The 15,015-nt window shown below is 40.8% G+C and overlaps 1 protein-coding gene across 2 annotated transcripts in view; it reads left to right on the forward strand.

Moving 5' to 3' along the window:
• Window positions 1-332: 332 nt before the first annotated feature.
• The window catches only part of LOC135676630 (protein SABRE-like), a 72,540-nt gene continuing 57,857 nt past the window's right edge, over window positions 333-15,015 (forward strand). For both annotated transcript variants that reach the window (XM_065188017.1, XM_065188018.1), the window contains exon 1: window positions 333-746. In XM_065188017.1, coding sequence (XP_065044089.1) covers window positions 676-746 — 71 coding nt within the window. In that variant the 5' untranslated portion in view covers window positions 333-675. The remainder of the gene's footprint in view (window positions 747-15,015) is intronic.

The raw sequence follows: 15,015 nt of genomic DNA on the forward strand, positions 1-15,015 counted from the left end.
AAAAAATGAGAAAAAAAATTATAGGTAAATAATAATTTTTTTATTAAAATAAATTATAAATTAAGAATATATATTTGTTTAAATAATAACTTAAAAATATTTAAACTTTTTAACATAAAATTATAAATAAAATAGTAATCTCCAAAATTTGGGCTTCGTTCCCTATGAACAACATAATTATAACTAACAGAAGTCTGATGTTATTCAAAGCAGTTCAATCTGCTGTCATTTGCATAATTGAACGCCCTTCACAAGAAAGCGGCCCAGAAATTGGCTCGGCCCAAGACCACGTTCTTAAACGGAGGACTGTAGTCGTACCTTTGCCCAAATCCATAGTAGGAGTCGTCTCCTCTCTCTCCTCCCCTGCTCCCCAACGCCTCCCCCGCTGTTCCTCCGATCAGATCGAGCAGATCGACGCCCCCTGTGAGAAATTTCAAGCGCCGGAACTCCAAATCCTGCATCAGCTCACTTCTCCTCGTGCCTCCAGCGAGTGAGTCTGTTCGTCCCTGTCGCCTCTTGGTCGGGTCCCTCCCCCGCCCGGCTCCCATAGATGGGATCTTTGGTCCCTGGAGTCGGCTTGGGACTTTCGCTTTGATTCAATACGATGCAGCTTACTTTTCGAGGATCTGATCTCTGAGGGTGCTTCCTTCGGCCCGCGCGTGCTGTCTCGGCGAGATGGCCTCTTCGCCGGTGAAATTCTTCGCAGTTCTTCTGGTCGTCTCTGCTGTCGGATGGGTCATCTTTGTGTAAGATTTACGAGAACCTGTTTATATTTGGAATTTTGTTTCGTGATCTTCTGTAATCTTACGTTCTGGAGACTTAAGCTCGTTTATTTAGTTGTCGTTTTAATTATTTGGTTTTTTGTATTGTCTCTTTATATGTGGTTTCTGAACACAATTTCCTAAACTATTATTTACAATTTTCGCCGATAATTACCTCGTTTTAAAAAGGATATGGATAACACCAACCATGTCAAGCTTTGAAAAACTGGGAAGGACCAATTTTTGCATGGCAATATACGTGGGTGACCTGTGCAATTAGCAAAGAGTGCTAAATGATAATTTTTCATTATTTTAGTTTCTAATTAAGCATCGAGCATGTGTCGTGCATGAAAATCTAAAAGCTGATTGAGGTGCTTGAACCTGAAGAATATAAGTTAATGCGCTTCTGATGATAAACATTCTTTAACAACAAGATCATCACCAAGTGCCATTAACTAAAAGTAGGATTCAAATTTTCTTCCAGGTGCATAAAAATGAGGGAAAAGGAAGTACAGAGTGCAGATTCATTCAAGATATACAGAAATTTATACGTAATTAGGGTTAAGAAGAAACTCTGTTGATGATATAAATCATTCTGAGGCTAAGTCCAGGGTTGAGGTTTAAGATTTGGTTCTATTCTTGTTGATTGGTGGGGACATCAATACTGGAGATGTTATTGTTTGATAGATCAACTTGGGACAGACGAGAGAAGCTTGATAGTAGTTTATAGATAATGCAACTACACAACAAGCTGTACTGACCCAACTATTTGGGAAGTAAAAATAAAAAAGACATTGGATCGTAAAAAAGATGGCCTAATGTGTGAAGCTACTGAACAGTCAGTGTTTGTAGATGTTTAATATGCATAAGCTTAATCTTGTCAAGAGAGAAAAGAGAGAAAGAGAAAGGCTGTTTTCATTATTTGAACCCTTGATACTGAGGTTGCAAGGGATTAACCTTTCCCCCTCCTGTATACAATCAGGCAATGGAAACCATAAACTGTAACTTGGTCTTAGAGAAGGTGGTTATGGTAGGTGAGTGGTCATTGGTGCTAGAGACAATTGGTATAAGGTCGTAATGGGGATTTTTGATTTTCTTGATCTTTATTTTGATCAAGTTTGTACGTGACTGATGTTTGATTATTTGACTTATTTTGACTGATCTCTATTCTATGACTTTTAAATGACCAAAATGAGCCACTAATGTTTCCATATGTTCCTGAGATGTGGATTCCATTGAAGGCTAACCCCAAACCCTGATATATTTTTCTTCAAGATTGGCCATGGTAGATGGTAGTACAATGGTGTTCTAGTAGTGACTGGTAGTAGAAGCGAAGACATACATGGTCAAATAATAATACCACACATACCTTTTTATTTTTCTTTCTCAGACATCATTTTCCTATTGCTCCATTCTAGCTCCTATTTCTCCCTTTTCTTCTTTTATTCCCCCTTCGCCAGTGATTTAATTCTTTTAGTTATGGACGAGTATTTCTCAACTTTTTCCTCTTCCCTCTCTTCTCCACTTATCTTCTGTTCTTCAGGCTTCAAAAATTTGGAATCAGTAGGAGCTCTTGAGATTATCTCAAAAAATAATTTAGCTTCCAATGAGGAATTGACTATCGTTGGGTAGTTGAAGATCTAGTTAGTGGTTACTCCCTTCTCAAGGAACCATTTATGAAAATTCTGCATCATATGACTCTATGTTGAGCTTTTGTTGTTTGTTATTGTCATTTGGCCACTATGATATGCTATTCAACCTCACTTGTCAGATATTGAACTTCCTACTTGCTGATCAATAAAACATCTGCCTTTTTCACATACTTTAAGCATAGAAGGGCGAAGATGGAAATCCAACATAAACAATAAATTGCTTATTGAGAGTTTGAGACCCTTACTAGTAGGTTGACTTGGACCAGAAACTGTTAAAGATGAGGTCCAACACATCGGGCAAGTTGAGTATTGAGATTCAGCACTTGATTGACATCTTTCTTTGAATCTGAAACCTCCATTGGTAGAAAAGAAACACTAGAGAGAAAAGATAATAGTCATATTAATATATGACGAAAAGGAGATCAGTTCATGGTTGAGCTTTATACTGAAAAAGAACAAGAAGAGTAGGAAAGAAGCATGGACCAGCCAGTTCAAGAAGCACCGTGAAAAGAACAGGATAGAGAAAAAAAAGGGATTCTGTTTAAAAAACGGATCATTCAAGGAAGGAACTTATTCATCATTGAGTCATTAGGCTTGAGACTTATAGTCTATCTCTTTTCCCACTTAGGTTGTGGGTTTGTTGGGTTAAACAAACACTCAAAACTAAATTGGATATCTGTGCACATATTCGTCCACTTGGGCGACATGAGGAACATACTTGATTACTGGGAATGTTAAATCTATGGCCTCCTCCATCATCATTGGTAGATGGACGACAATTCACCTCCTTGTCACTGAAATTTGATGGAGAAATGTGATCATACTTGAATTATTGTTTACTGATGACATCTAATGGCTTAACTGAGTGCGATTAGCAAACTTTCCCCTTGTTACACTATTAGATAACTGAGATTGACTTGCTGCACCACAACCCATGAAAAATTGACTTTCTGTAGCCTGATCACAACTTATTATCGGACCCTTCTCATAACTATTTTTTTTTAAAGGAAGGCATTTTGTTCATTTGCAAAAGGTAGAGACTCTCTGCTGGCATTATAGAAATAGAGCACACTATCCGAGAAAAGCCCAATATGTGGGGCTTTTTACAAGAAAATCACCTTTATTGTCATCCTCTAATTGTGCTGGTCATCCCTATTAAATAGGGGCTTGTTCGTTCCATTGGGCCTCTGTTCCTTGTAGTGCCAAGTAGGGAAATTTATTATTTAGCTTAGGTCTCATTTCTTTTCTGTCCACATATTTCTTCATTTTTCTAGCCGCCTTCTTCAAATCTTAGAATACATGTTCTTAACCCCACGGATCAAGCAACCTACAAATGGTTGTGACAAACAAAAATTGATTCTCTATATTGGTCTTGGAAAAATAATTTCAAAATATAATATTCTTTGTTAATTGCCTAAGTGCCTTAGGTTTTTTGTCAATTATTGCAAAATGTTATCTTATACTAAAAGGTGATATAGGACAAGTGCATGGAGGGTAAATAAAAAATATTTTTTAGCCATTCAATAGTTGTAGAATAAAAGATAAAAGATTTTACATAAAATAGATAAGAAAGATAATTTGTAGACTCACTATGGTTTAAGGATTAACTCCTAGGAATGATGATCTCACTCTTTAACATGTCGTATGCTGACGATGGAACTAGATTGTTGAAAAAGGGAATGCGGTCTGACACCATTTACACATACATAACATGGGAAAAAACTATTCGTTCATTAATCTATTGACGTTCCAATCACAATTTCCCTCCTTTCTTAGCCCTTTAGGTACAAGAAAAAAATAAAAACTATAAAATAGGAAGAATACAAAAATTGCTAACCTATATGTGTCAGGCTAGCCTATATGGGTGAATACAAAATTATAATGAATAATTAACACAATTCATAAACTTTTAAGTTTTAACATAATACATTAAGAATCAAGAGCAAGGCTAGCCTATACGGGTTAGTATGTAGAGGTGATGGAGAGGAGAGGTGCAACAGCTGGGTCCAAGGGCGATGCTAAGGAGTGGTGGTCATGTCGAGAGGGGAGGCAGTACTAGGAGTGTGATGGGGCTAAGAGCAAGGGCGAAAGGGAAGGTGGTGAGGGGTTGAGAGTAGGGAAAGGTGGGAGAAGAAGGGGTTGGTGGGTGGGTGGTAGGAAAAGATGAGGGGGACTTGGGGAGTGAGGATGGGGGAGGTAGGAGGAGGGGGACTAAGAGTAGGAGTAGCCGGGAGAAGGGGGACAAGGTTGAGACCTGTTGGGAAATCTTGGGGGCGACATCATATGTGCAACGGAAGAACATAAAAACAAAATCCCCAATTTTCCAAAAGTGTGTTAGTCGTCGTGCAAAGATTGATGCGTAAAAATCCGCGAAACATAAAACTGCATATAAGATAGATTGTGTTACTTAGGGAGATCGTATATCCCTAAATTCCTGTAGATCTCTAGGAGAGGGTGAAGGAGGTCAAGCGCCCTCCTCTCTAACGGTGATCCACACAGTAGGGCTGCGACGATGCTCCTCAAAACTCTAAGCTTGCTCTGAGGAGGAGAGAGAGAGGAGAATAGGAGAGATAACAAAAAAAGCTCTAACCTATGAACCACTAGTTCTCTCCTATTTATAGAGGTCCCCTATCAACTTAACTCTAATGGATCTTGCCCTATTGGGTATTGGATCTCTATCCAACTACCAAAGCTTCTTAGATTAGTGGATCTCTATCCAATAATCTCTCATGGGCTCTTATTGGATCTCATCCATATGATCCAATAATTCAGGGGCTTATTGGATATCCAATAAGATAAGGGTTTCGACGGATATCTCATATCCGAACCTTTATTTATCGCAACGCCTACCATATGTGTGTGACCCTCTAGGCTCAACATCGAGCTGACCGTGAGTCATACATATCAAAATTCCTTCTAGCTCAGTGAATTATTATCTCCAAAATAATTTACTCGATTCATCGACTGCGGGCGTACAAGGCCACTACGCCACAGTCCCCAGATGATACAAGAGAATCCAATCCTTTGGACTTGTCTGTCCTTAGTTATCGTGTACCTCTAGTCCCTCATCCATATAATATCTCAGAGACCGTATACCGAGTATGGTGTTGTCAGACCCATACGGTTTCTAATCGAGTCTCGCTCTAATCGGATTCTCCCGGAGAACTCTTTCTCTCTTAATCCGAATGATCTTGGCCAGGGATTTGTTTGAGCAAGAACACATGAGATATTCCTCTCATGACACCGAGAGTGGATGATCCTCTATCGACACTCAATAGTCCTCGTAAGGTTAGCTACCACTCTCGATGACCGGTTGTGCTAGATCTGGAACCTCTAGACTTATAAGTCTGATATCAAAGAATGAAGTGCACATACAGGACATCCTTGGTGTCTCAAGTCTAAGGACCAGATACACCACTGGGACTACGGAATCATTATCTGATAATAAGGCATCATCAACCATCTTGCATTCCGTAAGCGGATCAATTAGTGAACTCATTCTCTAATGGGCACCTGTATTGTATCCCTAGTGTCCCCACATGAGCAGCTATGAGACCAGCTGCATCCATTATATGAACGGGTATACAACACACTAGTCTGTCTGGTTATCTCGATTTCCCTCTCGAGTAACCTATGAATGATATTATTTAGGATCTGTGTTTCAAGACGAATCTGTCTCATTATCGTGATCTCATTACGAGCCGATTCTCATTGCACAGACCCATGTACATCACAATATATTCAAGCAATAGTCAATATAAAGTGATAAAATGCCAAAATTATAATAATAAACAAAAAAATTACGTGTCAAGTTATACGTGCTATCACTCACGTGATTGGCTTGCAAGGCACCGATGATTAACAATCTCTCACTTGACCTAAACCCAATCACCTATGTGTCTGATCCCCATCAGACCCCTGTGATGCTCAAAGACATTATGAGACAACGATTTTGTTAGTAGATTTACAATGTTATCTTCGGATGAAACTCTTCCACTACTACATCTCCTCGGGTCAAGATCTCTCTAATAGGTTGGAACCTCCTCAGAACACTTCTGATGAGACCCGGGTTCCCTTATTTGAGCAATCGCCCCGTTGTTGTCGCAATATAAGGGTATCGACTCCTCGTTGCCTAGCATGACTCCTATATCTGTGATGAACTTCTTCATCCAGACTCCCTCCTTGGCTGCCTTTGTTGCAGTAATGTACTCTGCCTCTGTGGTCGAGTCAGCAATAGTATTTTGCTTAGAACTCTTCCAGCATACTGCTCCTTCATTCAGGGTGTACACATATCCTGAATTCGACTTGTTATCATCGACATCAGACTGGAAACTCGAGTCTGTGTAGCCTTCAACTGTGAGGCTACTACCTTCATATACCAGTAAAAGATCCTTAGTCATTCTCAAATACTTAAGGATACATTTTACTGCTTTCCAGTGCTCCAATCCTGGATCCATCTGATACCTGCTCGTGACACTCAATGCATACGTTATATCAGGCCTGGTACATAGCATGACATACATGATAGACCCTATCGCTGAGGCATAGAGTATCCTATCCATGTTCGCCTTTTCTTCAGGAGTCTTTGAGGATATACTCCTAAAAAGCGATGTCTCATGTCTCATCGGTATGAAATCTCTCTTGGAATTTTTCATGTCAAACATTTTGACAACGGTGTCTATATACTTGGATTGGGACAAGCCAAGCATCCTCTTGTATCTATCTTTATAGATCCGAATCCCCAAGATATAGGATGCTTCCCCTAACTCATTTATGGAGAAGTGTCTAGATAACCAAGTCTTTACTGTCGATAGCATTTCTACATCATTCCTAATGATCATGATGTCATCCACATATAACACCAAGAAGGTGATAGCGCTCCCACTTACCTTCCCATACACACAAGGCTCATCTTTGTTCTTAACGAAGTCATAAGATCTGATTGCCTCATCAAATCTTATGTTCCAATTTCGGGAAGCTTGTTTTAGTTCATAAATGGACCTAAGTAAACTACACACCTTATCTGGGTAAACCTTAGACACGAATCTCTCGGGCTATATTATATACACCTCTTCGAGGTTGCCATTGAGGAATGTAGTTTTCACGTCCATTTGCCAGATCTCATAATCATAGTGTGCTGCAATAGCCAATAGAATTCGGATGGATTTTAGTATGGCTACGGGTGAGAAGGTTTCGTCATAGTCAACACCTTGCCTTTGAGGATACCCCTTAGCCACTAGCCTTGCTTTATAGGTCTCTACCTTTCCATCTACTCCGATCTTCTTCTTGAAGATCCACTTGCAACCGATGGATACAATACCCTCGGGTGCATCAACTAGGTTCCAAATCTTGTTGGAGTACATGAAATCCATCTCAGAATTCATGGTTTCTTGCTACTTCCTAGAGTCTATACTCATAATAGCCTACTCGTAGGTCTGAGGATCAATATCCTCAACATCCTCTTCTCTAATATGTCTCACATTTCTCTCAGAAGGATGAGATATTTTGTCGGACCTACGTAAAGTCGGAACTTGTGTGCTAGGTACCTGAACAGACTCAGTCTGTGGAGTGTTGCTTGAGCTAGGTTCTTCAACCTCGCTTAACTCTATCATGCTCCAATTGTCTCCGTCAAGAATGTGTTCCTTCTCAAGGAACATCGTTCTCTTGGCTACAAAGACCTTTTGATCCTCGGGATGATAGAAATAATAATACCCACAAGTTTCCTTGGGGTATCCCACGAACTTGCACCACTTTGTCCTTGATTCCAACTTATCGGGGTTGTGTCTTTTAACATGGGCAGGGCAGCCCTAAATCTTAACAACCTTAAGATCGGGCTTTTTCTCTTTCTATATCTCATATGGTGTAGACATTATCGACTTAGTTGGAACTCTGTTCAGAAGGTAAGCTGCATTCTCTAGGGCGTATCCCCATAATGAGATGAGTAGGTCAGCGAAACTTATCATGGACCGCACAATGTCTAATAGCGTACGATTCCTCCTTTCAGATACACCATTGAGCTGAGGTGTATAAAGAAGTGTCCATTGGGATATAATCCCATGGTCCTTGAGGAACTAAGTAAACTCTGTATTTAAGTACTCACCTCCTCGATCTGATCGAAGAGTCATGATACTCTTTCAAGTCTGATTCTCCACTTCATTCTTATACTCTCTGAATTTCTTAAAGGCCTTGGACTTTTACTTTATTAAGTGCGCATGTCCATAACTTGAAAAATCATTAGTAAAGGTAATAAAGTAGGAGTAACCACCAATGACATGAGTTGACATGGGTCCACATACATAACTATGTATGAGCTCCAGTAGTTCAGTGGTTTTTTCTCCAATTCCACTAAATGGAGAGTTGGTCAGTTTTCCACGAAGGCAAGGCTCGCAGGTTTCATATGACTCATAGACGAATGGATCTAGATATCCATTCTTTAGCAACTTTTGAATCCTTCCCTCATGGATGTGACCTAGCCTACAATGCCACAGGTATGCACTATTCACCTTATCTCGTTTCCTCTTGGACACACTTACATTCATGATATGTGGAGTGGTGTCTAGCATAAACAAATCATTATGCAATGTTCCTCTTGTGATGATCTCATCATCTAATAATATTGAACAATCATTGTTCTCAAAAACTAATTTATATCCACTAACTATCAAATATGAAATGAAAATAATGTTTTTGATAATAGAAGGAACAAAATAGCATTCATCCAATGCAATAATAGCTCCAACAGCTACTGCAGCAACTTTTGCTTTATTGCCCATCTGGAGGTCCATCTTGTCTCTCGCCAATCTCCTAGGCCTTGCCAGAACCTGCAACAAATTGCAAATATGATGAGCACTACCGATATCCAATACCCATGTGTTATTATAAGAGTCTGACAAATGGAGACTGATCATGAATGTACTTGAAGCTTCTCCAAGCTTCTGTTTCGCCCTTTCTGTAAGGTACTCTTTGTAGTTCCTCTTCCAAGGCACATCTTTTCCGCAGTGGAAGCACTGGCCTTTGTCCTTTGTCGGGTCTTTCTTAGCAACCTTGGCTTTACTTGGTCTGCACTTGCCCTTGCCCTTCTTAAGGGATTTTTCTGCTTTCCTTTTCTTTCTGGTCTCACCAGTATAGAGAACTGGCTTCTCTTTCTTAATAGTGCTCTCTGCTTCCCTCATCAATTGAGGAGCTCCGGGAGAGTCACCTCAAGCTTTTTTATATTAAAATTCATTATGAACTGTGAAAAGGAATCTAGTAGGGACTGAAGCACAAGATCCACACACAGGTTATCCTCTAAGATCACTCATAGACTTGTGAGTTTCTCTATCCACTCGATCATCTTTAGGACATGGTTCTGAACCGATGTCCCCTCAATCATCCTAGAGCGGAAGAGGCTCTTGGATATCTCATATCGCTGAGTCCTTCCTGTTCCTCAAACAGTTTACGGACATATAGGAGAATGGATCTGACATCCATCTTTTCATGCTGTCTTTGTAACTCAGGAGTCATGGAGCCCAACATATAACACTGAGCAAGAGTAGAGTCATCAATGTACTTCACGTAGCGAGCGATCTCATCCTCGCTTGCCCCTTCTTCGGGCGTAGGCATCATTGTATCAAAGACGTACGCGATTTTCTTCGTCGTGAGAACAATTCTCAAGTTGCGGAGCCAATTCGTATAATTTGGACCAGTGAGGTGGTTGACATCAAGTATGCCACGTAAGAGATTTGAAAGTGATATTTTCTGAAAATAAAGATTCGGCAGAAATAAATAACATGCAGATTTTGCAAAAATAAACAATCAAGATATGAACTTCTATCTTAATATGCTCCCACTATTTTACTGGTAAGTCACATGACACCCTCAACACGTGAAACAGAAGTCACCGGCAGACTTCTATTGGAGATCGGGATCCAATCAGCGTCTTAGTGTAACCTCGAGGGACTCGACCAATCACACTCAGCCCGAAAGGTAGGCAACTCTTGCTGATCACAACTCCTTGTGATTCCCGTCCTATTCGGCCTCCGAATCACCATGGTCTCGAGGGACTCGACCAACCATGATGTTCGGTTAAGTCAACACAATCGTTACAAGATGAGTCTGATTCGATGATATACTATCGAGGGACTCGACCAAGCGTATCATGTTCTCAGGTTACCGGTGACATCTCTATGTCGTAGGCAAGATAGCGAATCACGATATAGGTGAGCCTCGAGAGACTTGACCAACTCAACCTACACCGAGAATCGGTCCCTACCTATAACGATGAAAGGCCACGTGGGTCAATCTAATTGCCTCACATTTATCGACTTAATATTGTCGAGAGAGGGGTTTCTTTGATTTGGTCTCCTAATATGACATTTCACACACATACATATTTAATATATATCTACATCGCATGCAAATATATATACATATCTAGTAGGTGTATAAGCAATCATACTTAGATGATCATGAACCACACCCTAATGTGATTAAGCCCGAGCCAATGAGCCTAATCACTCACATCAAGATCTATGTGTGTCGTGATGCATCTCCATGCCCTGTGATCGTCCATCTCGTCATCGTCGGTTCCGTTGGCATCTTGACGCATCTTCATATGTCATGATCGTCCATCTTGGTCTCGTGGGTCCTGTTATTGCTTCCATGCTCCCGTTGCACCTCCTCATGTAATTACAACTTAATCACGGGCACACAGACCTGATAATAAACGAAAAATAAATTAGAAGCTTGTAGGCCCCAATAATAATAGTCACAAGCACACATATCACACGGTCCATGATCATCCGTCCATATCTCATACATCACATGTATATATCATCATTATGTAGGACTATTAAATAATAATAATAATAATTAATTAAACCTTTTAATTAATTAATATTTTCTGAAATCAAGGACATGTAGGGAATTTTTTAAATTGTGAGGAGTATTTTTGTAATAGGCGGGGGCCCCGCCCTTGCTTGCGGGTGGCTCGTCCGCGGGAAAGGATCCTTGCGAGTGCCGTAGCCCCGCGAGCGGAGCCGCTCGCGAGCATAGTGCATGCCGACACCGCTTTCCCGCGGCTCCTCTCGGGGCCCTACCGCCCTTGCAGGCAGTTTTGCCCGTGGGTGTTACGCCCGCAGACGTTGCTTCTTGCCGGGGTAGTGCCCGCAGGCACCGCCCCTTACGGGCGAGCGCTACCCCAACAGGCGGGTCGCTCGCAGGTTGCGCTGCCTCTGCGGGCGCTGTGTCTGCAGGCAGTGCCCGCGGGCTGTAACCCCCTGCCGGCTGCTGCTGCCGTAGCACCGACGCGTGCGCCGGCGCTGTGCTGCCTGCCTGCGGCCATCGATGTAGGCGGCTGCACATACGCAGATGGCAGCAAGCTGCCATTTGCTTGCTGCCCTTTCTCGCTTTTGAGTCAACAATTTTGACGTCAAAAGCTTCTCCAATATACAACACACGCAGTTCAAAACCAATCTTTTGCAGGAACAACCTGGCTCTGATGACACTGTTGGGAAATCTTGGGGGCGACATCACATGCGCAGCGGAAGAACATAAAAAACAAAATCCCTAATTTCCCAAAGATTGGTGCGTAAAAATCCGTGAAACTTAAAATTGCGTATAAGATAGATTGTGTTACATAGGGAGATCGTATATCCCTGAATCCCTGTGGACCTCGAGGAGAGGGTGAAGGAGGTCAAGCGCCCTCCTCTCTAGCGGTGATCCACACAGCAGGGCTGTGACGAGGAGAGAGGGAGGAGAATAGGAGAGGCAACCAAAAATGCTCTAGCCTATGAACCACTAGTTCTCTCCTATTTATAGGTGTCCCCTGTCAACTTAACCCTAATGGATCCTGTCCTATTGGGTATTGGATCTCTATCCAACTACCCAAACCTCTTAGATTAGTGGATCTCTATCCAATAATCTCTCATGGGCTCTTATTGGATCTCATCCATATGATTCAATAATTCAGGGGCTTATTGGATATCTAATAAGATAGGGGCTTTGGTAGATATCTCATATCTGAACCTCTACTCATCGCAACGCTTACAATATATGTGTGACTTTCTATGCCCAATATCGAGCTGGCCGTGAGTCATACATGTCAGAACTCCTTCTGGTTCAGTGAATTATTATCTCCATAATAATTCACTCGACTCATCGACTATGGACGTACTAGGCCATTATGCCGCAGTCCCCAAACGATACAAGGGAATCCAATCCTTTGGACTTATCTGTCCTCAATTACCGTGTACCTCTAGTCCCTCATCTATCTAATATCCCAGAGACCGTATATCGGGCATGGTGTTGTCAAACCCATATAGCTTCTAATCGAGTCTCACTTTAATCGAATTCTCCCGGAGAACTCTTTCTCTCTCAATCCGAATGACCCTGGCCAAGGATTTGTCTGAGCAAGAACACAAGGAATATTCCTCTCATGACACCGAGAGTGGATGATCCTCTATCGACATTCAATAGTCCTCGTAAGGTTGACTACTACTCCCGATAACCGGCTGTGCTAGATCTAGAACCTCCAGACTTAAGTCTAGTATCAAAGAATGAAGTACTCATATAGGACATCCTTGGTATCTCAAGTCTAAGGACCAGATACACCATTGAGACTATGAAATTACTGTCTGATAATAAGGCATCATAAACCATCTAGCATTCGTAAGCGGATCAATCAGTGAACTCATTCTCCAATGAGCATCTGTACTGTATCCCTAGTGTCCCCACACGAGCAGCTATGAGACCAACTGCATCTATCATATGGACGGGTATACAGCACACTAGTTTGTCCGGTTATCTCGATGTCCCTCTCGTGTAACCTATGACCGGGATTCTTTAGGATTTGTGTTTAAAGGCGAATCGGTCTTATTATCGTGATCTCATCACGATCTGATTTCCATTGCACAGACCCATAAACATCACAATATATTCAAGCAACAGTCAATATAAAGTGAGAAAATATCAAAATTATAATAATAATAAAAAAACTGCGTGTCAAGTCATACGTGCCATCACTCACGTGATTGGTTTGTAGGGCACATATGATTAGCAAGAACAAGGGGTGCCAAGAATAAGGGTTGGTGGGCAAGGAAGAAGAAGGGGGTTGATAGTAGGGGAAGGACACTAGAGTGTAGGCAGTGCTAGAGAGAAGGTGTTGCTTGTGCGCATGATGCGAGGGAGAAAGGCACCATTTGAGGAAAAGGAGGGGGGTGTTGGAGGTGGCATATAAAAGACGGGAGGGGTGTTGTAGCGTGTGGAGAGTGGATGTCACATCTAGGAGTGCGAAGCACTATGGCTCGTCTGAGAGAGGGGGAGGACCACTTAGGGGAAGCACTATGTGCGACGAGTAACAATGGAGGTATTTGAGTTGAGGGAAGGGGCATGGGTTATGTAGGGAGGTTGTAAACCTTAATTAATTGATCGAGTCAAGCCATTTGCCTCATTCAGTTCAAGGGAATTTGACTTGTGCATGGGAGATATTAAACTTTAATTAATTGATTAAGCCAAACCATTTGGCTCACTTAGGACCATGTCAAATTACTCAGAATTGAACCCAATACGCTTGGGCCACCCGATGCCTACTCCTAAGCGCTCGCCTAGGCGACACTAGTTGTACATGCCTTGCCTTGGTTGATTTGATGCACTCAGGCTTCGCTTGGGTTGACTTGATGCCCTCAGGCCTTGCTTGTAAACTTGACGTGCTTGGACCTTGTCTCGCACAAGCACCTAAATGGGTACTCGTTAAGTGTTTGTGATACTAGATATGATATAGGAAAAAAAGTAAAAATGGGTAAAATATATAATTTTAGGTTTCAATAATTGTAGGACAAAAGAAGAAAAGATTTAGATAAAATGCAAGAATATAACTATCATATTCATTTTGAGTCAAGGAGTAACTCTCAAGAATGATGGCCTTGCATTTCTACACTTCTTCTAAGAGGATAATTGAATATAACAATGAGAAAAGAGAATGACCTGACACTACTTGTACGTTTATATGATGGAAAAATCTATTTCTTTATTCACTGGCCGAAGCTCTGGCTACAATCCTGTTGGCCCTTTATAGGCCTCTAAGTATAAGAAGAAAACAAAAATCTAAAAATAAGATACATTTTTCTTCTTTCTTTTTTGAAAATAAAAAGAAAAACAAAACTATAAAAATAAGTAGAAAACCAAACTACAAAATAAGAAGAAAATAAAACAAAAAATAAAGAAAATAATATTTTATAAATCGAAATATATCAATTATTTCTTCTTTCTTTCTTTGGGGAAGATATATTTTCTATTTTATTTTAGCAAATAATCTTCCTTGTTGATAATATATTTGATTGATAGGCTTTTTTCTTTGTAGATTTTTTAATCAAGAATATTCTTGGTAGGGATCAAAACTTTTGATCAAAACAAGACTTGTCTTTTTCTTTAAGAATCTTTAATCAAACTTAAGATTTTTGTATTAGGCTTTTTTTTTCTTTCCTTGGTCAATATTGGTAACTAATATAGGATTTTAGAAGATTTTGTTATTTGACAACTATCCATTAACATAATTTATTCAATTGAGAAATATACTAAAAATGATCCTGCATCAACAAGCAAAGCAAATAACTCTTTGTGGGCAT

This window comes from Musa acuminata, chromosome BXJ1-6, assembly GCF_036884655.1.
Source record: "Musa acuminata AAA Group cultivar baxijiao chromosome BXJ1-6, Cavendish_Baxijiao_AAA, whole genome shotgun sequence".
Classification (NCBI taxonomy): domain Eukaryota; kingdom Viridiplantae; phylum Streptophyta; class Magnoliopsida; order Zingiberales; family Musaceae; genus Musa; species Musa acuminata.